Raw genomic sequence first — 24,706 nt, 5'->3', positions numbered from 1 at the left:
TGTATAAATGCATTCCCTCTCTGTCATAATTGAGAATCATAGGATGCTTATGTTATGTCTCCACTCTACCCAAGCAAGATAAGTTTAGTCCTAGGGACATTAAGTCAATTCTACTTGGCTATGGTGTCTTTCAAAATGGCTATAAGCTTTATGATCTTGAGAAACAAACAGTCTTCATCAATAGAGATGTGGTTTTTAATGAATCCATCTTCCCATTCAAGACTACACAAGGCAATTCTAAAATGGCATTCCAGGGGAGGTTGATCCCTACAGATTTTCTATATATGCTTACACTTTTCATGTTCCTCCCTTGTCCTCTATTGACTCTTCAGTACCTACAGATTCACCTAGTAAGGCTGACTAGTTGTCCACAGAGGCAATAGAGACTCCTAATTTCTCGGATAGTGATGCAATGCTTTCTGATCATATTTCTGCTTCACAGTCATCTTCACAAGATCCTATCCCTACACTATCTTTAGGGCCTCACAAATCTAGCAGAACTTCCAAGCCACCTATATGGATGAAGGATTTTGCCATCCCTGCCAAGACTTAAGCTGCTCAAACTTGCTCTTATCCTCTTTCTGATGTGATCTCTATGACTCACTTTCTTCCACTTATCAAAGCTTCCTTACCAGGTTCTCAGCAGAGGTTGAACCCATAACTTATGCACATGCATCTAAGAACTCACGCTGGGTTGAAGCTATGCAACTTGAAATCAAGGCATTAGAGGATAATAACACTTGGAAAGCAGTTCCTTTTCCAGAAGGAAAAAAGGCCAGTGGTTGCAAATGGGTCTATAAAATCAAATACATTGCCGCCGGGGAAGTAAAAAGGTTCAAGGCTCGATTAGTAACTAAAGGTTATAGCCAGCATGAGGGCCTTGATTACTAAGAGACATTCTCTCCCGAAGTTAAAATGGTTACCGTACGAGCTGTCATTTCTATTGCTACTGTCAAGCATTGGACCATCCACCAAATGGATGTCTACAATGCTTTCTTACAATGGGATCTTCAAGAAAAGGTCTACATGAGTTTCCCACAAGGATTCAACTCTACGGCAGGGAAGCACACTGCATGCTGACTTCTTAAATCTTTATATGGCTTTAAACAAGCTTCAAGGCAGTGGAACTTGAAGCTTACCACTGCCTTGTTATCTTTTGGATTCATTTAGAGTAACCTAGACTATTCCTTTTTCACCAAGAGATCTTGTGGGAAGATTGTAATAGTCTTAGTGTATGTCGATGATCTCCTAATCACTGGTGATGATTTGAGCATGATTGAAAAAACTAAAAGCAATCTGCGTCAGTATTTCAAAATTAAAGACTTGGGGGAACTCAAGTACTTTCTTGGCATTGAGTTTGCTCGAAATAAAGAGGGTATCCTTATACACCAAAGGAAATACACCTTAGAGCTTATCTCTGATATGAGACTAGTTGGGGCAAAGTGTGTGGGTGCTCTTTTGGTGCTTAGTTACAAGCTCACATCTTCTGAGTTTGACAAACACATTGGTGATATTTCTGATGCATTGTTGGGTGATCTCAGTTTTTACCAGAGATTATTGGGCAGGCTTTTATACCTCACCATTACTAGGCCTGACATTGCTTATGCCGTGCAAAATCTTAGTCAATTCATGCATTCACCAAAGGTTTCTCATATGGAAGTTGTTGTTTGTTTGGTTCGATATATCAAATCTTCTCCTGGAATGGGTATTCTAATGTCAGTTGTTGCTGATAATACCTTGCCAGCATTTTGTGATGCTGATTGGGATTCGTGCTCTATCACGAGGCGATCTGTTACAGGCTATATGGTTAAATTTGATACGTCTCCAATTTCTTGGAAGTCCAAGAAGCAGACCACCATTTCTAGAAGCTCTGCTGAAGCAGAGTATCAGAGTCTAGCTTCAATAGTTGCTGAGCTCGTATGGCTCGCTGGTTTGTTCAAGGAATTGGATGTGGTTATTCAATTACCTATCTCTCTAGTCAACTATTCAGATAGATGCTAACCTTGTATTTCATGAGCGCACTAAACAAATCAACATCGATTGTCACTTCATTTGAGAGAAGGTGCTTAAAGGCCTAGTTAATATTCAATATTTACCATCCTCAGTGGAGGGGAGTCGAGCCGCTTTCACACGGGAAACACCAAAACAATATGGAAAAGAGCATACTTTTACAATTGCTAATATTAGATCTTGAGAACGAGTGCACATATCGACTATTATATTGACTTAATTTGTTGAAAACCAAAGTCCTAAAGCTCAAACATATTTTACATTCTGTCGATTTTCAAATCTCTGTAAAGGTTTTTCATGAAAAGACGAATAAAGATTTTGGGGAATGGGCATTAAAGTTTGTTGACGAAGGAGTAAGCTGTTGAAATTTTCTGGTCAAAATGGAGGAGATTCTCTTTGGGGATGGGCAGAGAGAAGGAGAAAATGAAAAAGAAAAAATAAAATAAGTGAATTTTAAAATTGGAGGACTAAAATTTCCGAAAATGGCTAAAATTATTGTCACGACCCAAATCGATGGGCTACGACGGGCACCAGGTACCTTACTCAACCGAGTACCAACATGACATATCTTTTTGTATCATACTATCATAGATAACTGAACCGGAGAGGCTGTCGTGAGATAAGTAGAATACAACGTGTAATACCAACTTATACATATGACGTGCTGGCCTATAAGGCCATACCAGTATCCGTATACATGATATTTGTCTACAAGCCTCTAAGAGTACATAAATATCATAAAGGTCGGGACAGAGCCCCGCCATACCAAACAATACATATTCAAATCATACTGACCAAATAGGCAACTCCGGAGCAAGTGGAGTGCACAAACACCTTCTGTTGAACTGATAGCCTACTAGGAGAACTGTCAAATTGTCTATCGGGACCTGTGGGCATGAAACGCAGAGTCCCCAGGTAAAAGGGACGTCAGTACAAATAAATTACCGAGTATGTAAGGCATGACAGTAGTATATAAAAGACATGAAAGAAACATGGAGTAAAGAACTCAACCTGTAATTCTGAATAGCTCTGTGAATCATGAAAATTTATAATGTCATGCATGTGCGTATAAATGCCATACCATGCATAGGTATATGCGTACATAACATCATCAAGTCTCTGAGGGCATCCCATCATATCATCTCAGCCACTGTGGGCAAAATTATCAACGTACACCAGCTGATCAGGTGTTGGTGCGTTTATAACGCCATAACCTCTTCCCATATCCCATATACATATAATATACGCGCATATAACGCCTTCTGGACATGGGTCAATGTACATGTATAAATGCATGAAATGCATAAGAAATACGTTAATAAGATTTCTCGAATATCATAAAATCAATACGTCTTTCGGATAAACTTTATCAAATACATATTTTTCTGAGACCCATGAACAGAGGATATAATAATAATTCACATGGGGAATCAAGAATATAGATATCCCTAGTATTTCTATGAATAGAGTCATTTATGAAAGTTGCGTATTTGCTCGTTTCGTTTGTATCATACGGATCATGCCAAAAGGAAAGAAGAGATAGCCTTAACATACCTTTAGTGACGATTTTATCGAAGGCGATGAACTTGGCCTTCTCCACACATAATCTCAATAAGTGAAAAAGAATCAGATTCTTTAATTAGTTACACTAGTAGATAATTTCACTCCTTAAACAGCAAGGATGCCTTCGTTGGCATTCTTGGTTCATTGCAAAATATACCTTCTAAGGAAAATTTTCTAGTTACAGAAGATTATCACTTTCAAGTTGTTTCCCTTCTTAGCATAGCTGTACGTTATTTGTGTCTTAGTAGTAGTGTAAAGTACATGTAAGGCCCACTTTCCCACCTAATTTAATAATCTTTGGAGGGATGAGTCATAGAAAGTGATTCCAATATCACACATATAGCACATTTAACAAATATCTTTTCATTATCCCAACATTGATAAGAATATCCCTTTATTAGGTGGGACCTACTTAGAAAGACAAATTAAATTCCCTATCCCCTTAATCCTCTTTAAAAGCATCACGGTAAGTGCAAATAAATAATAAATCCATGTATAGTAATACAATTGAAAACTAAAAGTCCTTATTTTATACTTTCAAAATTATTTAATAAACAACACATCATATTTCTATTAAAAAAATCATAAGTGCTTTATAAATTTAAACTATACTAATAAATCATAAACATTATGACATCTAAAAAATATATGTTATAAAATTATAATAATAATTTTTTTTTCATCCAAATATCAAGAGTATAATTTTTGTACTACTAATTCTCAAAATGGGTAAGTTATTATGCGACAAACATTTTCTAAAAAGGATAAAAACATAACTTTTCTTATGAGGAAGAAATTTCTTTTCTTATAATACATAAAATATTATTTAAAAGTTTCTTTATATTATGTGTTTAACTAAAACTTGTAAAATAATATTATACTAGTAACTTTTGATAATCATATTTATCCAACATTTACAAAAGAATGTTTCTCTTAAAAGAAAGTATAATATCAAGGCAATATATAACCTTTTCGAATTTCTAACTTACGTGGTCTTACATCTATAACTTCATGTACGGCCTTAATCTCTTCAACCTCATATGGATTACTACGACTCATCCTAATATTAAAGTACGGGATGTAACAGACGAAACTCATTTTCTTTGATTTGTTTACCATCTCACCTTCACGAAATGACTTATCACATGTTTGAAATAGCATAATACTTATAATTCCAAAATAATCTCATTCCCGAATTTACGTCAATTAACATACGACAAAACTTTAACGTACAAAAATGCGGGATGTAACATCTCATTTTCGAGCTTTCATCAATTTATTCATGGCATACTTTCACGTATAAAAAACAATATGGGGTGTAACATTATTTCTCCCTTTGGATTTGTCCTCGAATGTTGACTGATGCACTTATCATTCTCATAACCCATAGCTCTTGCGAATACTGTAGTACTCCTCTTGCCATCTAGGCAACTGTTTTGTGAATGAATCCCAAAGGCTAGGGCATCCCCCCCTCCCCTCTTTAGGCCTCTTTCTCACGTCGGAATCCTTCCAATCTCGTAAATGTTGCTATCTTTTATCATGCAGCCTGTACGACTCTGACTTTGTAAGTGCACCTATACAACTCATCTCTCCTTCTTCCTCTAGCTTTTAGCCAATCTCTAGACCTCACTTGGTAAACATATACAGAGCTCAATAAGATGTTCCTCTGGGCATCTATACTGAAGTTCTTCGCTTGGTACTTTGTCGAACTTACGAATATTGTTATATCTTATATCATAGACCTTGTTATTCATCTGTATGACTTTATTGCATCTAGGTAAGTCATACTATACCATAACTCTTACCTTGGTTTTATTATTATCGAGGTCTGCTACCCAATTCTAGGTTACTCTCTCGCTTCTTATCATAGATGTATAAATCCAAGTCCTTCAATGCTTCCTTATCATTTATTCATCTAAAGGATGTAATCTTTATCTCCTCTCATACATTGGAACTTTATCCATCTATTATTGATTTACCTTAACATTGCTCCATAATCTACCACTGATAACTTGACCTCTTATGTAACACTGCCGTTAGGGCCCACATTGCATCGTGAAACATTTGAAGTGATTTTTCCTGATCCACTTGGGGGTGATACGATACTATACTTCCATAATCGTTTGTCATAACATCCCATTGTGGTTTACCTTACGTGGGTATTTTAATCCTGTACAATGCATGAAATCATTACTCAATCGAAGGCCCAAACATCATTCCTGGATACTGAATCCCAGCGCTTCTAGCCTTCTATCCGAAGTATGGACTATTCACGATCTTCTGCATTTGAGTATCTCGTACGTTGTTCACCTTTACCTTACTTACCTTAAAATCTCGTATCACATATTCTATCTCTTTCATGACCTCCCTTCCACATAGGTATAATTCACATCCGCGACTTGAAGCTCTATTATAATACTTGCACCTCAGGTGCATACACACTCCGATGGAAGCTTCATATTGACTTCTTATAAGGCTGGTACTCTTCTAACTGACTTTATCGTAGACCATTGTATAATATGGCTATTGTACTATCTCTCTTGTACCTCAGATATTAAGAGCGATCCTGCAATGTTCTCAATCACGATTTCCATAATTTTTTGGGCCCAATAATCAAACTCCTGATTTACTTTGTTGTTGTAACTCTTTAGTTTCCTTTTCCTTCTGATCAGCCTTTATGTAGACTTAAGCTATCTTCTGATCTGTGGCTCACGGTATTAGTTATTACTTTAGCCTTTCATGGGCACTATGGAATATCCATGATACAATCTTCTAACAATTCAATCCTTTATCTATGACCTGGACTCAATTCTTTCTTTTAACTTATACCGGAGTTTTCTACGACTGTATGATTGTCAACATATATGCTGCATGGATAATACTCCATCTTAAGTACATTCATAACGTAACTAACTCTGGATCATTGATCAGATAATTCCTTTCATTTTTTCTCAGCTTTATGCCCCCTTGTTGCATGCAGACTTAGGTTATCTTAGTTCCCACACATGCCGGAATTTTCGTACAACTCATACGATCTCGAATAATACTTTTGATTTTACTTCCCGTTCAGTAGACACGGTAGGTGCCACTTTCTTATGGAGTGCATACAATATTGTAGTGAGAGTGTTGTTACAAGACCACTTCCTTTTTAGGTCACTGTGCTTAGGTTGAAGCCTTCTTCCTTATTTCCTCAGCTAGTCTTTCGTTGTAGTGCTTAGGGAAGACCTTCCGACTCTTGTGAAGCTGCGAGCTTATTACATCATATACTTGACAAATTTTTTGATGTTCTTCCTTGCCTATAATTATCCGTAGTTACTTATTTCCACGCCCTTATACTTGTAGGGTTGCTCCTGAACTGAAGTTTTGACTATCTTCCCAGTGAGACTATCTTTTATTTCCATAACATTCATATGGTACCTTTAACTACCCCGACTCCTATCTGAATATTTCTCAAGTATTACAATGTCATATCTGTGAGACTGAATTCCCCATGTTGGGGTTCACTATGTTTATCTTGCACAGTTTGTTGATTTGTCTCTATCCTCTTGTCTAGCCATAAATAGACTCTTCCTGAATCAACTACTAACTACTCATTGGCTCATTCTCATATCAATATTTTGCGTAATCTTTCATGGGTCATTTCCTTTATCTTAACTTACATCTCGCATTGGCTCCTTATCTATCAATAACATCTCAGGTGAGAACCCTTACTTACTCTCCTTGTCATTGTGCTTGCATAGTGTTCTGGAATCGTAGCATATCTGTAGGATTTGAATCAGTGAAATCTCATCCCTTTTTTTATTTTTTTTATCGCATTCTTTTACCATTCCATAGTTAATAGAACCGCTTAATTTTGACTTAATGTCACATCACTCCATATTCCCCCCTTTAAGGGAGTACTAAGAATTGGAGCTACGACGATCTACGTATAGATATTTTACCTTTTCATCTTTGGCATCTTTTTACATTATCGATGATCCTTACTCTCCTCGCGGTAATCCTTCTGTACCAGGGATAACGAAATTCCTCACTCGCGAGGGTGACACTTAGTGTAATTGACACATACAATCCCTTAAGCTTAACTTTGCTCACCTTGCTTGCTTTAGGGAAACGTCTTCCTGAATGACCTTTAAAGGGTATCCTTTTGTCCTCTATTCTATTATCGCTGGGAAGCAATCTCTGATATTCTCATGATGCCGACTATTACTCAGTCCCTAGTTCATGTTTAGTTTATTTTGTTCACCAGCCCATACTGATTTCTATTACTTTGGGGTCTAACTTTTTCTTTTGGTAATCACGTTAGAGTCATGAACTTATTTCTCGAAATGAGGATATGACTTTATGGCCTATACTCTTTTGCTGTCTCAAGGCATGTCACCTCTCATCTTTTCCTTCCCTTGATTATAGAATATGTAATACTGTATTTTTTTTCCTATCATTGTCATCCATGCATCACATCTTACTCATAATGCTTCGTTATCTCTCTTCTTATTTCCCTGCTAATATTTTTGTCTGTCAATTTATTCTGAAAATTTTAACAAGACATTCTTTTGCTTTTAGCTCCCCTTGCTTCATCTGTTAGCTCTTCGGGTTGCCTAACATTCTTTCTTTACTAAGGATCGGAGCCACACTAAGATAATATTTATCTCTTCCAGCCTTCCAGTGCCTATCTTTGTAGTACTCATATCTAGCTGTACCATTTTAGAGTGCACCATCTGGGTGTCTTACAAGGAGGTCTATTACCACATGTGCAATATCCTTCGAAAATGTCAACTGACACAAATAATCCATTCACTATTTTGGGTTACTCCAACCCCATCCGGATCCTGATATCCTTTCCTTCTCTTAAACTACACCTTTCAGCCCCCATAGGGCATAAACCGAAATGGGTGTGATCAATTGTATATATCTCCGTTACTGTTGAAAGTAACTCATAATGCTTACATTTCTCTGCTTGAATTGTAATTACTGTTAACATTCATTAACTGGATACCTCGTATCTTTCTTCACCTAGCTTTTTTTACTTATTGAAACTTGTATCTACCTTCTGATTCTCTCGTTGCTTTTTACCATAGGGGTAGATAGATATTCATGCCTTAGGGCTCCTTATCAAGAGGCTCACACGTCATAGTACACACATAATCTACTGAAGGCCTTATATTTACTCATCATAAGAATGATGCAAAATCGAGTTCCTCTGACTCAAATCTTCCACAACCACATTCAATCTCTTACCAACTGTCTTTCTGGATGTAGATGTCGTTGTATAGCGAATAAAATAGAATTTAGGACTTTGAATTTCTTTCAACTAAGCTCTACCACACGATCTAGAGTAAGAAGAAAGAGTGACAGTCCTAAATGCCTTGTAGCCGCCTGCTTATAAGTGTAGTGCACAACACACCCATAAACAAGACCCTACTAGACACGGCTTGTAGACTCCCTAGGACAGAACTGCTCTGATACCACTTTTGTTACGACCCAAACCGATGGGCTGCGATGGGCACCCGGTACCTTACTCAACCAAGTACCAACATGACATATCTTTTTGTATCATACTATCATAGATAACTGAGCCGGAGAGGCTGCCGTGAGATAAGTAGAATACAACGTGTAATACCAACTTATACATATGACGTATTGGCCTATAAGGCCATACCAGTATCCGTATACATGACATTTGTTTACAAGCCTCTAAGAGTACATAAATATCATAAAGGTCGGGACAGAGTCCCGCCATACCAAAGAATACATATTCAAATCATACTGACCAAATAGGCAACTGCGGAGCAAGTGGAGTGCACAAACACCTTCTGCTGAGTTGATAGCCTACTAGGAGAACTATCAACCTGTCTATCGAGATATGCGGGCATAAAACGCAGCGTCTCAAGGCAAAAGGAACGTCAGTACAAATAAAGTACCGAGTATGTAAGGCGTGACAACAGTATATAAAAGACATGAAAGAAACATGGAGTAAAGAACTCAACCTGTAATTCTGAATAGCTCTGTGAATCATGAAAATTTATAATGTCATGTGTGTGCGTATAAATGCCATACCATGCATAGATATATGCGTACATAACATCATCAAGTCTCTGAGGGCATCCCATCATATCATCTCAGCCACTGTGGGCAAAATCATCAACGTATACCAGCTGATCAGGTATTGGTGCGTATATAACGCCATAACCTCTTTCCATATCCCATATACATATAATATACGCGTATATAAAGCCTTCTGGTCATGGGTCAATGTATATGTATAAATGCATGAAATGCATAAGAAATACGTTAATAAGATTTCTCGAATATCATAAAATCAATATGCCTTTCGAATAAACTTTATCAAATACATATTTTTCTGAGACCCATGAATAACGGTTATAATAATAATTCACATGGAAAATCAAGAATATAGACATCCCTAGTATTTCTATGAATAGAGTCATTTATGAAAGTTGCATAATTACTCGTTTCGTTTGTATCATACGGATCATGCCAAAAGGGAAGAAGAGATAGCCTTAACATACTTTTAGTGACGATTTTATCGAAGACGATGAACTTGGCCTTCTCCACACATAATCTCAATAAGTTACACTAGTAGATAATTTCACTCCTTAAACAGCAAGGATGCCTTCGTTGTTGCCATTCTTGGTTCATTGCAAAATATATCTTCTAAGAAAAAATTTCTAGTTACAGAAGATTATCACTTTCAAGTTGTTTCCCTTCTTAGCATAACTGCACGTTATTTGTGTCTTAGTAGTAGTGTAAAGCACATGTAAGGCCCACTTTCCCACCTAATTTAATAATCTTTGGAGGGATGAGTTATAGAAAGTGATTCCAATATCACACACATATAGCACCTTTAACAAATATCTTTTCATTATCCCAACATTGATAAGAATATCCCTTTATTAAGTGGGACCTACTTAGAAAGACAAATTAAATTCCCTATCCCCTTAATCCTCTTTAAAAGCATCACGGTAAGTGCAAATAAATAATAAATCCATGTATAGTAATACAATTGAAAACTAAAAGTCCTTATTTTATACTTTCAAAATTATTTAATAAACAACACATCATATTTTTATTAAAAAAATCATAAGTGCTTTATAAATTTAAACTATACTAATAAATCATAAATATTATGACATCTAAAAAATATATGTTATAAAATTATTTTTTCATCCAAATATCAAGAGTATAATTTTTATACTACTAATTCTCAAAATGGGTAAGTTATTATGAGACAAACATTTTCTAAAAAGGATAAAAACATAACTTTTCTTATGAGGAAGAAATTTCTTTTCTTATAATACATAAAATATTATTTAAAAGTTTCTTTATATTATGTGTTTAATTAAAACTTGTAAAATAATATTATACTAGTAACTTTTGATAATCATATTTATCCAACATTTACAAAAGAATGTTTCTCTTAAAAGAAAGTATAATATCAAGGCAATATATAACCTTTTCGAATTTCTAACTTACGTGGTCTTACATCTATAACTTCATGTACGGCGTTAATCTCTTCAAACTCATATGGATTACTACGACTCATCCTAATATTAAAGTACGGGATGTAACAGACGAAACTCATTTTCTTTGATTTGTTTACCATCTCACCTTCACGAAATTACTTATCACATGTTTGAAATAGCATAATACTTATAATTCCAAAATAATCTCATTCTCGAACTTACGTCGATTAACTTACAACGAAACTTTAACGTACAAAAATGCGGGATGTAACATCTCATTTTCGAGCTTTCACCAATTTATTCATGGCGTGCTTTCACGTACAAAAACAAATATGGGGTGTAACAATTATCCTCCGACAATGCTAATTAATCTAATTGGACAAGGATTAGTATTTAAAATTTAGCCATTAGTAAATAAGGGTAAAAGTGGTTCAGTTTTTATGCGGCGCAGATATGTTTTAAATCAAAATATAACGGAGGCAAAAAAAAAAAAAAAACTCTATTCAAAAGTAATTTTAACCCTTTTCTGTACATAATATTAGACAGTTGGTCATGAAAAATAAACACTAGAGAGTTGCTGGCACTATTTTATACTTTGGTACGAGGAAAATTTTCAAATTTTTTCATGTTTGGTTGACTTAAATATTTTGGAAAGAGAGGGAAAATACTTTTAAAAACTATTTTTTAACCTTTCCCACCCTATTTTTCATTCCCACCAACCCACCCCCACCCTATCCCCCACCAACCCACCCCAACTCCCATCCCCGCCAACACACCCCACCCTAAATAGAAATATTATTAATGGTACTTTCTTTTTATGTTATTGATAGAGTTTTTTTTTTTCAACAAATGAGTACTATTTTTATCATGATATAAAAAAAGTATATTTTTTTTATTTTAACAAAAAAAAAAGTACCTTCTTTCGTGATGTAGAAAAAGTATTTTTTTTCATTTCAACAAAATGAGTATTTTCTTTTCATGATATAGAAAAAATATTTTTTTTCATTGCAACAAAATAAGTACTTTATTTTCATGTTGTAGAAAGAGTACTTTCTTTTTTAACCAAAAAAAGATTATTTAGTACTTTCGTTTTTAACCGAGAAAGAGTATTTTCATTTTAGTTATGGAGCACAAATTTCAACGTTATTTTTGTGTAAAAAGTTAATGCAGCACATTAGTACCTTTGGGTTTATTTGAATTTTGAGAAGAATAATTAAATTCCTGGAAAAAAAAATAAAGCTCTGAAAACGTTGGGTATTTGGGGGAAGGAGAAGGGGGGGGGGGGGAGAGCACAGGAAACATGGGACTTTGGGGAAGAGGTGAGTGAGGAGAGTAGCATAAAAAATATCTTCCTAAAACATATTTTCTACTCTCTAAGCAGAAAATATTTTTTGAAAAAAGTTTTTCACTCACCAACTAAACAAAAGAAAATAAGTCATAAAATTACCTATTTTTCATGAAAATATTTTGCGGAAAACATTTTCCTAGAAATATTTTCGGTCGTACCAAACACACCTAAGACATGCTCATCCTACACATCTTTTTTTCTTCGGAACTGAAAATAAAAAAAGTTTTATAAAACAAAAAGATTCACCCTATTTTTGAAATAAAGCCCTTACTGATATCTATGATATAATTGAAAAAAAGAAATCTGAAGAAGCAGGTTACTTGCAAAATTCAAATTTTACATCTCGCCCAAAATTCCACAGAGAAATGGTAAGCTTTGTTGTCGTATTACTCATTTACCTAAATTATCAGATTTCATAGACTGAAACCTTGCACCGTTGCACATATAACTTAATTTCTTTCCTTAAAGGAATTTGATTTGGCATTACGTCTTGCTATTAAAAAGAGTTGGTTTAGTAACAATTTGTGCTGTGTCAACTATAGGGGAGCTTTTGTAGGGGCCCTGCAAGAGCAGAATACATCTTTTAATACTAAGTATTATAGACTCTCTTTACTCAAATTCCTAGGACAAGAGTCCAGAGGCGGAGGTAGAGCGGGAATCTCAGTATCTTTTGTTCAAATCATGTATTTGTAAAAAATTCATTGAATATGCACAACTTATTAATTTAGAACTCAGTAACTTAAAAGGATTATAATTCTGAACCCATAAGTTTCAAATCATGGCTCCGCCTCTGGACAAGACTGTACAAAAATAATGCAATCATATATATATATATATATATATATATATATATATATATATATATATATATATATATATATGCTCTCGTTCATACTGAAAAGTGTAATCAATTTCTATCAAATTTCTCGCTGATTCACACTCTTCGTAACTCCATAGTTTCTCAATTAAACACCTATATTTGGTAAAGCATCACGTAATCTTTGATATGAGATGTGATCATCAGAAACTTTATTAATGTTTAAATTGAAATTGAATATTAACTAATATATCTGATTTTACCCGTTGAAATATTCATTATCGACCTATGATATCGTGACCGCGCCTGGAGTATGTGGGTAAACTAATGAGTATGACCAGTTGTGAAGATTTGTGCTCTGAACGTAGTAGATAAAATGAGGCCATCCAAACCTTATTTCTTAAAAGCTAGACTTGTAGAATGAGAAGTATAGGCATCTGCGCTTTCCAGTATTCCACATGTCTTAAGTCTTTAGTCGCCAGAAATATTAATAAAATAGAGCGACCAACTCTCTCATATTCCGAGTCCGGAACTCAAATAATGATTAATTAGACTCCAGCTGCCAAACTGTGGTGGAAAGAAAAAGAGGAAAAAAATAGGTATAACTCATTAATTAAATGCGTTATATCCATTTTTTTAATCCTCTTTTTTTTCTTTTTACAATATACATAGCGCATTAAAAGCAGATAAATATTATTTAATGTACTAAAAGAGCAATAGAATGTTGTGCGATACAAGGCCAGATTTAAAAGTGGGTTTTGGCCTTGGAATCTAGGGTTCAGTTCTGGCCACCTACAAAATTCTACTTTTCTCCAAAATCCACTACCCTAACTCCAGCTTAACAATTGCACTACCTAGTACTCTATTACAATTTTGATACATTAAATGTCTTTTATCTACTTTTCATGCGCTATTTATATTTCAAAAAGAAAGAAAGAGGGGATGGACGTTAACCCCGTTCGTTAAAAAAATAGACATAACGCATTTAATTAATGTGTTATACCTATTTTGTTCCCTTTCTTTCGTCGTAGTTTGATCGCTTAAGTCTAATTAGTCATTATTTGGGGTCCGTACTTCTCATATTCCCTCCATCACGTGTACCATAAAATATACTCCTAAGACACAAGAAAACTTTTGATACCTGTTAACTAAACATATCATATATAATATTTTTAACACTATTAAACTATTTCATAAAAAATAAACTTGAAGTTTCAAATTAAATAATTTCAAAATATAAAAAACTACTACTAATCATTTTTTTTAAAAGACAAGAAAAATGCAATATATAAAATGGGAGAGAGAGAGTACATACTAATGTGAAAGTCACCAGATCCAAGTATAATGTAATACCTTCATAATGTCATTTTATTTAATGAAATTTCAGTCGGTAGAATTCATTATCATTAATCGTCGACTCCGCTCAGTTATTGTGCTAAGTCATTTTTACTGAGAGGTCATTATTGATTCCCTTATGTTGGGCTAAACCAGTCTGCATATAGTCTTAACATGGTGTGATATTATCCGTTTTAAATTAAGCCCGCATATTTTTACCAAAAGGTCTCACATTATTAAGAAATTTTTATACTCGAACTAAGTTTTACATGGCCCATTACCATAATACACAGGTCTCCCCTCGAACTAAATTCCATGTGGCCTAATTACCACAATCCACAGGTTAATTTTCGAGATTTACCCACAACTAATTTCTTCTTATGTGCACGTCTCCATGCTCGTAAGGGGAAGCAACTCGAATTGTGCACCATCACTATGTTATTGCCACACTCGTCCCGTTGAACCTGGGCTCTGATATTAATTATTGGGTGAAAACAGCTCAAGACGGAGATATTTACCTAGCTATACTAGTTTTGGAACTTATTTACCCTCAATATTGAGGTTTTAACTTAATTACAAGTTGAAATACAATTTACTAATTGTAACGACCCGACCGGTCATTTTGAGTATCTTAGCCCCGATTCCCTAATTTATGATTCTTTTATGCTATAATGTGGTTATGTAACTTGCCGGGGTATTTGATTTTGGTTTCGGGTGAGTTTCGGAGTGAAATGGGACACAGTCCCTAAGTTGGAAGTTTATGTTGTAAAAGTTGACCGTAATTAGATTTGTGTGAAGATGACTCTAGAATTGAGTTTTGATGGTTTCAATAGCTCCGCATGATGATTTTGGTATTAGGAGCGTGTCCGGATGTTGATTTAGAGGTCCGTAGGTCGTTTCGGCATGAATTGGCGAAAGTTGAAAAATGAAAGATTTTGGAATATTTGACCGGGAGTTGACTTTATTGATATCGGGGTTAGATTCTTATTCCGAAAGTTGAAATAGGTCTGTAATGTCAATTATGACTTGTGTGCGAATTTTGAAGTCAATCGGAGTTAATTTGCTATGAATCGGTATCAGTTTCGAAATTTGGAAGTTCATAGTTCATAAGCTTGAATTCAGGTTGCGATTCGTAGAATTTACATCGTTTGGTGTGATTTTAAGCCTCGAGTAGGTCCGTTATGTGTTTTGGAACTTGTTGATATATTCGGACGGAGTTCCGGGAGCCCCGGGTGTGAATCGGATCATTGTTGGACTTAGTGTTTTGCTGAAGTGTTGTTGTTCTGGTGTCATGGCACCTGCGGAGGGTTTGGCCGCAGGTGAGGACACGCAGGTGCGCCATGGTCATCGCAGAAGTGGAGGATCCCAGCCCAGGTCTGGGTTCGTAGGTGCAGACGCATGGGTTCAGATGCGCTTCCGCAGGCGCGAGCTTCTCTTCCGCAAAAGCGGAATTGGGAAGGCCTTGTGTAGGACCGCAGGTGCAGTCTAGTCTCCACAGAAGTGGGCTCGCAGGTGCAAGAAATTTATCCGCAGAAGTGGAATTTTCTGACCTTAAGTGGAATCCGCACCTGCGATGTTTTATCCGCAGGTACGACTTCGCAGAAGCGATACAAAAGCCGCAGATGCGAGGATCGCTGGGGCAGAAAGGTCTTGTTCGGGGGTTAATCTTCATAATCCATTTTTGGACTTAGAGAACTCGGTGGGAGGCGATTTTTCGAGGGTTTTTCAGAGAGATCATTGGGGTAAGAAATTTTAACTCGGTTTTGGTTAATTTACAAGAATCTATTGTTAATTCCTTCAGTAAATTAGTGGTTTGAGTTAAAAAATTAGGAAAAAATGGAAGAAACTTCTTAAACTAAATTTTTGAGTTTTGAAAGGCGAATTGAGGTCGGATTTGAGTAATTCTTGTATGGTTGGATTCGATATCGAATGAATGTTCAAATTTTATAATTTTGGTCGGTTTCCGAGACGCGGGCCCGAGTTGATGTTTTGGGTCGACTTTGTAATTCTTCAAAAAAATCGTAATTTCATTGTTTGAATTAGTTTCCTATAGTTATATTTATAGAATGAAATTATTTTTGCTATAATCAAGCCATTCGGAGTTGGATAATCAAGGGAAAGTCCTTCCAGTTGATTAATTTAGTGTGGTTTGAGGTAAGTGACTTGTCTAACCTTGTGAGGGGGAGGGAAATTAACCCATAGAATTGGTATTATTTGTGATAATTGTGATGTGTAAAAGTCGTGTACGCAAGGTGACGAGTGTGTACACAGGCTAAATGTGAAAATTATCGATTTTTAGTTATGTAGATTCCTTTCATGCGTTACTTGAGTTACCTTCACATGTTATAGTCATCATTTGTAGTCTAATTTCACATGTCTACTTATCTTATCTCTTACTTGCTAAATGTTCTACATGTTTAGTTAAAGTTCTTGTTTCCTTTATTCTGTATTCATCATTAACTATCAAATTCTTTACTTCAAATTTGCTACTCTTGGAATATCTTGTTGTTGAAATTGGTATTGAGTTTCAAGGGCCGTGATTTCTATTGAGGCAAAGTGTTAAGCTGTGAAACATCATTCTATTGAGTTATTCTTCTACTTGTTATTATTGTGACTTTGTGTACATTGTAGTTGAGCAGGGGACTCTTTAGTGTGAGATTCTGTTATTGTTTGGTTTCTCTGGCAAGTTGTGATATTGGGCACTTGAGGTGCAATTTGTGATACGTTGTGATATTGATACGCATGCGGTGGTATAAGGTCTCGGTGTTGAAATGCATGTGGTGAGATAAGGTGGGCTTGATACGCGTCTAGTAGGGGAACTACTAGAAGCCATGCGGTGTGATAAGATGGGCTAAAACGCGGGATGCTATTTCGGAAAAAATAATTTTTAAAACTAAATGTAAAGGCTCCCGTGGTGATATAAGGAAAGACTATGAGTTACTTTTGTGAATTGGGACTACGAGGCGGTACCTCGGTAGTGGCCCTTGTTGATCTTTCTCTATTTGTTGTACTTGTCTTTGCTTGTTGTTTCCTTAATATGTAAATCCTTGTTTCCTTCCGTGTTGTATAATCTGCCTTGATTCTGTGTAGTTAACTTTTGGTAAAATCCTTATTTGTTTCATTTCTATTATCATTATCATTATATTGCTATATCTTTCGTCCTGTTTCTTATTATTTCCAGTGGGGTCTTGACGTGACCTCGTCACTACTCTACCGAGGTTAGGCTTGATACTTACTGGGTACCGTTGTGGTGTACTCATGCTACGCTTGTGCACATCTTTTTGTGCAGATCCAGGTACTTCCTATCACTCCCGGCACTAGTGAGCTGAGTTGCATTTGAAGACTTCAAGGTACACCTGCCCGCATTCGCAGGTCTCAGAGTCCCCTTCTATCCCTTTTTATATTTTTACTCCTTACTAGACACAGTACTATAGGAATGATTTTGGTATTGTCATAGAGCTTGTGACTTGTATTACGCTGGGTTTTGGGTTGTTGTATACACCTTGAGCTATACAGATTTCCCTTTTATATATGTTGTTGAGTTTGAGTTTTTAATTTACTGTTTTATTCAATTTCACATGTTTGCTAGGCTTACCTAATCTTAGAGACTAGGTGCCGTCACAACATCCTACGGAGGGAAATTGGGGTCATGACAAGTTGGTATCAGAGCTCTAGGTTCATAGGTATTACGAGTCACAAGCAGATTTAGTAGAATCTCGCGGATCGGTACGAAGACGTCTGTACTTATCTTAGGGAGGCTATGGAACTGTTAGGAAAAGCTTTACTTCTTTGATTCCTTATCATGCGAATTTGTTGACTTCGGGATTCTAAATTTCTGTCTTTCTATTCTCTCACAGATAGTGATGACACGTACATCTTGATCGTATGACCAGATACCTGCGCCCCCTGCTCGAGCTGTAAGAGGCCGGGGTCGGGGTAGAGGCCGAGGACATCCACGCGGTGCATCCAGAGCACCTGTTCGAGCTACTATAGAGGAGCCACCAGTAGCTCCAGTTGGAGAGCAGGCACCCGAGATACCTGTTACTGCCCCAGCACTTCAGGAGATCCTCTCCCAGTGTTTGAGCATGTTTGGCACTTACGCTCAGGTAGGGTTGATCCCACTTGCTTCTGGCACATCTCAGGCCGGGAGAAGAGTACAGACTCCTGCCGCCTGTACCCTAGAGCAACGGGTCCAGTTTGACTAGGTCTCAGAGGTCATACTAGTACAGTCGATCGCCCCAGTTCAACCCGAGGTTAGGGCAGCAGCTTCTGAGGGGGGAGCAGCTCAGGCTCGAGAGGTACAAGAAGTACCACCTTCCTACTTTCAGCGGTTTGGAGTCAGAGGATCCCTAGGTTTTTCTTGAGGAGTACCATCGTATCCTTCGTACTATGGGTATCGTGGAGTCTAGTGGGGTTGCTTTCACTACATTCCAGCTTAAAGGAGCGGCTTAACAGTGGTGGCGAGCATGTGAGTTGGGTAGTCTGGTCGAGGCAGCTTCACTCACTTGGGCTCAGTTCTCAGATATGTTCTTGAGAGAGTTTATTTCCCAGAGTCTCAGGGATGCATGGCGCACAGAGTTTGAGCAGTTGCGCCAGGGTTCTATTACCGTATCGGAGTATACAGTCCAATTTAATGATTATTCCAGGAATGCACCAGGCTTGGTTACTACTGTTTGAGAGCGAGTCCGTCGATTTATCGTGGGGATCAACCTTGGCATCAGATTCAGCATGGCCCCAGAGTTAGAGATGAACATCCCATACCAGCAGGTACCAGTAGGTAGTGGAGATCGCTAGGAGATCGGAAGGTATATGGGCATGGGAGAGAGAGGAAAGGAGGCGAAGAGGCCTCGAGATTCTGGAACATACAGTGGTGTTCGTGCCCCAGTTGTAGCTCGTTATGGTAGGGGTTATGTGAGCCACCCTGTTCATTCAGCACCTCCAGCTTCCATCAGTATTCCGACCACTCCTAGGCCCCAGGTTCCCCATTATGCACCGCCATTATCTAGTGCACCTCTTGCACTGGGTGCTTTCAGCGGTCAGTCCAGCCGATCAGGACCGAGCCAGTCATAGCAGCCACGTCCTCCGAAAGCTTATTTTGAGTGTGGTGACACTCGTCATATGGTGAGGGATTGCCCCGGACTCAAAAGGGGTGCACCTCCACAGACTACTCAGGCTCTACATATTCCACCGGGTACTCAGGCCATGGTTACCGCACCAGTTGCCAGTCCACCTGCACAGCCAGCTCGAGGTAGAGGTCGGGTAGGTAAAGGTTGCCCTAGAGGGGGAGGCCAGGCCAGATATTATGCTCTTCTTGCTAGGACGGAGGCAGTTGCATCTGACTCAGTCATCACAGATATTGTTTCGGTTTTTCATAGAGATGCATCAGTCTTATTTGATCCAGGCTCCATTTATTCCTATGTGTCATCTTACTTTGCTCCATATTTGGGTATATCCAGTGATTCCTTGAGTTCTCCTATCTATGTGTACACACATGTGGGAGATTCTATTATTGTTGACCGTGTGTATCGGTCGTGTTTAGTTATTCTTGGTGGTTTAAAGACCAGAGCCGATCTATTGTTGTTTAGTATGGTAGATTTTGATATTTATTTTGGGCATGGATTGGTTGTCGCCCTATCATTCTATTCTCAATTGTCACGCCAAGATTGTGATAATGGCTATGTCAGGTCTACCACGGATAGAGTGGGTGGGTGCTTTAGATTATGTTCCTAGCAGGGTTATCTCATTTCTAAAGGCTCGACGAATGGTTGAGAAGGGGTGTAATACGTATCTAGCCTTCGTGAGGGATGTCAGTATTGATATTCCAACCGTTGAGTCGGTTCCGGTAGTGAGTAATTATCTAGATGTATTTCTGGCTGACCTTCCGGGCATGCCGCCTGACAGAGATATCGATTTCAGCATTGACTTGTTACAGGGCACTCAGCCCATTTCTATTCCACTATATCATATGGCCCCACAGAGTTAAAGGAGTTAAAGAAGTAGTTGCAAGAGTTGCTTGATAAGGGCTTAATTCAGCCCAGTGTGTTGCCTTGGAGTGCTCTAGTTTTGTTTGTAAAGAAGAAAGATGATTCTATGCGCATGTGTTTTGATTATCGCCACTTGAACAAGGTTACAGTGAAGAACATGTATACATTGCCACACATTGATGACTTATTTGATCAGCTACAGGGTGCCAGAGTGTTCTCAAAGATTGACTTGCATTCAAGCTATCATCAGTTGAAGATTCGGGAGCCAGATATCCTGAAGACTGCCTTCAAGACTCGGTATGGTCATTACGAGTTCCTTGTGATGTCATTTGGGCTGACCAACGTCCCAGCAACATTCATGCACTTGATGAACAATGTATTTCAGCCCTATCTTGACTCATTCATAATTGTATTTATTGACGACATCTTGGTGTACTCTCGGAGCCGGGAGGATCATGAGCAGCACTTGAGGATTGTGCTTCGAACCTTGAGAGAAAAGAAGTTGTATGCAAAATCATTAAAGTGTGCATTTTGGCTTGATTCGGTGGCATTTATGGGTCATGCAGCGCCGAGTGAGGGGATCAAGGTAGATCCGAAGAAGATTAAAGCAGTGTAGAGTTGGCCCAGACCGTCTTCAACTACTGAGATCTGGAGTTTTCTGGTTTTGTGATAAGTAGGGGTTTTGACCGCTTACTTGCTCTCTTTTACTTGCGTTTTAGCTCAAAAATGCTTAAAGGTATTCTTGGGAACTAATAAAATGTGCTTTCGTGCAGGAATATTGGGAGACGAGCCAAAAAAGTCAAAATCAATTCATAAAGGAATCAAAAATGGATAAGGACCAAAACAAGGCAAAAAGGCCGATAGTGCGGACCGCACGATACTATGTGCTGCCGCAGACCAATGAAACATCACTGTCAGATGTCCTTTAGAGTATGCGGACCGCACAATTATTGTGCGGCCATAGAAGAGAAGATTCAGAGAGTTAGTTTTTGGGCAGGCTGAAGATATGCGGACCGCACCATAATTGTGCAGACGCAGGATGACAAGTGCGGTCGCACTCACAATTGTACGGTCTGCAGAAGAGAAGAATCATAGAGCCATGTTCCAGTCCATGTTCAAGTGTGCGGCTGCACTTAGAATTGTGCAGTCCGCACAATCAAATGAAGTGCGACTGCATCCCACTTTTATGCGACCGCAGAAGGCCCAGTTGACCAGTCAAGCTTAGAGTGTGGACCATACACAGAATTGTGCACACCGTACATAGAATTATGTGGCCGCACAATCTCCGCAGGGGGATGTTTGTCAGATATTTTCAGCTTAGTATAAATAGAACTTTTTGTCATTTTTTGGGCAAGTTTTGTTTTGGGAGAGCACCTGAGCCATTTTTCTTTACTGTTTTGAGTAATATTGTACTACATTAGCTTCTAAACATTAGATTTTCTTTCCCTAATCAATTATTATGTATTCTATCTTAATTTCTTCTTGTATTTCTTCATTTTTCATGAGTAGCTAAATTTCTAGCTAGGGTTGTGGCCCAACCCTAGTGTGGGTACTTAATGGGTATTTGATTTAGGACTTGTTTGTGATTGGGTTAGTGATATTTAGTCTAGTTCTTGCTTGAATTCAAGAATTAATGGTTGCAAACATTGATTCATGCTTAATTGACTTAGTCTCTACTTGAGAAAGAGAGACTAAGTCTAGGAAAACTTGGCTAACAAGAAATTGGGGTGAACTCAAGAAATTGATAGCCCCAATTAAAGGGGTTGAATCTAGAGATAGTAAGAACCGACTTGAGCATTTATCACTTGTTTTGTGCAATACCCATTTGGGCTTGAGAAAGCCAAATTGGGCAAAACCACTCAAACTACCGAGAGGTATAGAGTGGGTAATTGCGTGTGATTTCTATATTACAACCCCGACCAATCAAACTTGTCCTAGAGTTTACAACCCTTTAGGTAACCACCTAGGTGTGTGGTAAATCAACTCGCCGTCGGGAACTTCATGAACACACCTTATGCCGAAGCTTGTGAAATTTTGGATGAGATGGCGGATACCTCATCGGCATGGCAAAGTAGGGCCAATGTTCCGCAAGGTGACCCCAATGTCATTCACCTACACAAGGAACTATATCATGGGCAAGCTATCGCAGAGTTAACAACCACAATGAACCAATTGGCCAAAGCTCAGCTACAACAAGTTCAAGGGCCGAAATAAGTGAATGTGATGGAAGGCGTAAATATGATGATGAACAAGAGACGGCAAAAAGGTCAACAAGGGCAAAGACGTCCAGAACAATTCATGCAAGATGATAGTGGGTATAACCAAGGTGATTCGTATAATGAGCAAGAAGAAGAAGTGCAATACGTCAACAATTATCAAGGACAAAGAAACAATGCTCAAAATCAACAACAATGGAGATCACAAGGAAATCAAGGAAATTGGAGCAACCAAGGCCACCAAGGCAATTGGAGTGGTGGCAACAACAATCAAGGCAATTGAGGAAATAACAATAATCAAGGAAATTGAAATAATCAAGGAAACCAAGGCAATTGGGATGGCAACAATCAAAGTAATTGGGGAGGTAATCAAGGAGGGTGGAACAACAACAACAACAAACGGGGGTCGGGTTTTCAAAGACCCCCAATGTTCCAACAACCGAGCAATCTACCTCCCTATCCTTCTCAAGGCTCGAGCTCTTCTAACAATGAGATGGGACGGATTGAAAATATGTTCAAAAAAATGATGGAGAAAAATGCTAACTCTAATGCTCAATTAGCCTACCACAACACTTCAATCCGCAATTTGGAGTTTCAACTTGGCCAAATCTCACAAGCATTGAACACTCGTCCTAAGGGGGCACTACCAAGTGATACGGTGGTGAACCCAAAGGGTGAGAATAATACGCGACATGCTATGGCCATGACAACAAGGAGTGGAAGAGGTGGAGATGCAACCACCTCAAATCAAAGAAGAATTATGGATGATGATGTAGTGGTTCAAGAAGATGAGATTCAAAGCAATGTGGTTCAAGCTAATGAAGAAGTGAAAATTGACATTGATGAGAGTGCGGAAGAGACCCAAGAAGAAGTGAACCCGTCTAGGGAACACGTGATTGACATATCGAAACCGGTAGTGCCAATGTCCAAGGCACCAATGCCAAGGCCTCCTCCCCCATACCCTCAAAGGCTCACCAAGCAAAATAGTGAGAACTAATTCAAGAAGTTTATTGACATGATGAAGAGCTTATCCATTAATGTGCCATTGGTTGATGCATTGGAACAAATGCCCGGTTATGCAAAGTTCATGAAAGATTTGGTGACAAAGAAAAGATCAATAAATTGTGAGACTATCAAGATGACACATCAAGTGAGTGCTATTGTGTACTCAATGGCTCCGAAATTGGAAGATCCGGGTGCTTTCACAATCCCTTGCACTATTGGGAGCATCGACTTTGCCAAAGGTTTATGTGATTTGGGGGCAAGTATTAACTTGATGCCCTACTCTGTGTTCAAAACTTTGGGAATTGGGCAACCAAGACCCACATCTATGAGGTTGTAAATGGCGGATCGGACTATAAAGAGTCCATTGGGAATTATTGATAATGTGTTAGTCCGTGTTGATAAGTTCATCCTTCTAGCGGGCTTTGTGATCCTTGATTATGAGGTTGACTACGAGGTGCCTATTATCTTGGGTAGACCTTTCCTTGCTACGGGGAAGGCTCTTGTTAATGTGGAAGCCGGTGAGCTCACTTTCTGAGTGGGTGACAAAAAGGTGATTTTTCATGTGTGCAAATCGATGAGGCAACTAAATAGCAATGAAGTTTGTTCATTCGTGGATTTAGTGACTGAAGAAATTATTGATGATTCTAGTGCCACAATGAATGTTGAGGATAATTTGGAAGCCGTATTGCTCAACCTTGATGATGATGAGGAGAAAGAAGGCTATGTGGAGTGTGTGAATGCATTACAAGGGATGGGGTCGTACACTTATGAGCCCTGCAAGCTATCTTTGGATCTTGAAAACCGAGACTCCTCCAACAAAGCCCTCAATCGAGGAGCCTCCCACTTTTGAGTTAAAGCCATTGCCTCCGCATCTTAAGTATGAATTCCTTGGCCCTTCTTCTACTTTACCCGTTATCCTTTCTTCTTGTTTGACTAACATGCAGGTA

General features: G+C 38.1%; 1 protein-coding gene across 1 annotated transcript; it reads left to right on the top strand.

The window, feature by feature from the left end:
- The first annotated feature begins 915 nt into the window (after positions 1–915).
- LOC108949265 (uncharacterized mitochondrial protein AtMg00810-like) lies at positions 916–19,231 on the top strand. Its single transcript, XM_070200671.1, has 4 exons — positions 916–1,020; positions 1,171–1,953; positions 18,448–18,660; positions 19,106–19,231. Exons 1-4 carry the CDS (start codon positions 916–918, stop codon positions 19,229–19,231), a joined length of 1,227 nt encoding a protein of 408 aa, XP_070056772.1.
- The last annotated feature ends 5,475 nt before the right edge of the window (positions 19,232–24,706 follow it).

Source organism: Nicotiana tomentosiformis, chromosome 4, assembly GCF_000390325.3.
Source record: "Nicotiana tomentosiformis chromosome 4, ASM39032v3, whole genome shotgun sequence".
In the NCBI taxonomy this organism is placed as follows: domain Eukaryota; kingdom Viridiplantae; phylum Streptophyta; class Magnoliopsida; order Solanales; family Solanaceae; genus Nicotiana; species Nicotiana tomentosiformis.
Note: the sequence above shows the minus strand (reverse complement) of the source record. Positions and strands in the feature narration are given on the sequence as shown.

What these genes read in the sequence shown, in the direction of transcription:
- LOC108949265 (XM_070200671.1), top strand. Translation starts at nt 916, where the DNA reads ATGGTTACCGTACGAGCTGTCATTTCTATTGCTACTGTCAAGCATTGG. An exon ending in AATGGGATCTTCAAGAAAAG is followed by an intron (nt 1,021 to 1,170) that starts GTCTACATGAGT and finishes GGATTCATTTAG; the next exon opens with AGTAACCTAGACTATTCCTT. An exon ending in TGTTCAAGGAATTGGATGTG is followed by an intron (nt 1,954 to 18,447) that starts GTTATTCAATTA and finishes TCGTATGACCAG; the next exon opens with ATACCTGCGCCCCCTGCTCG.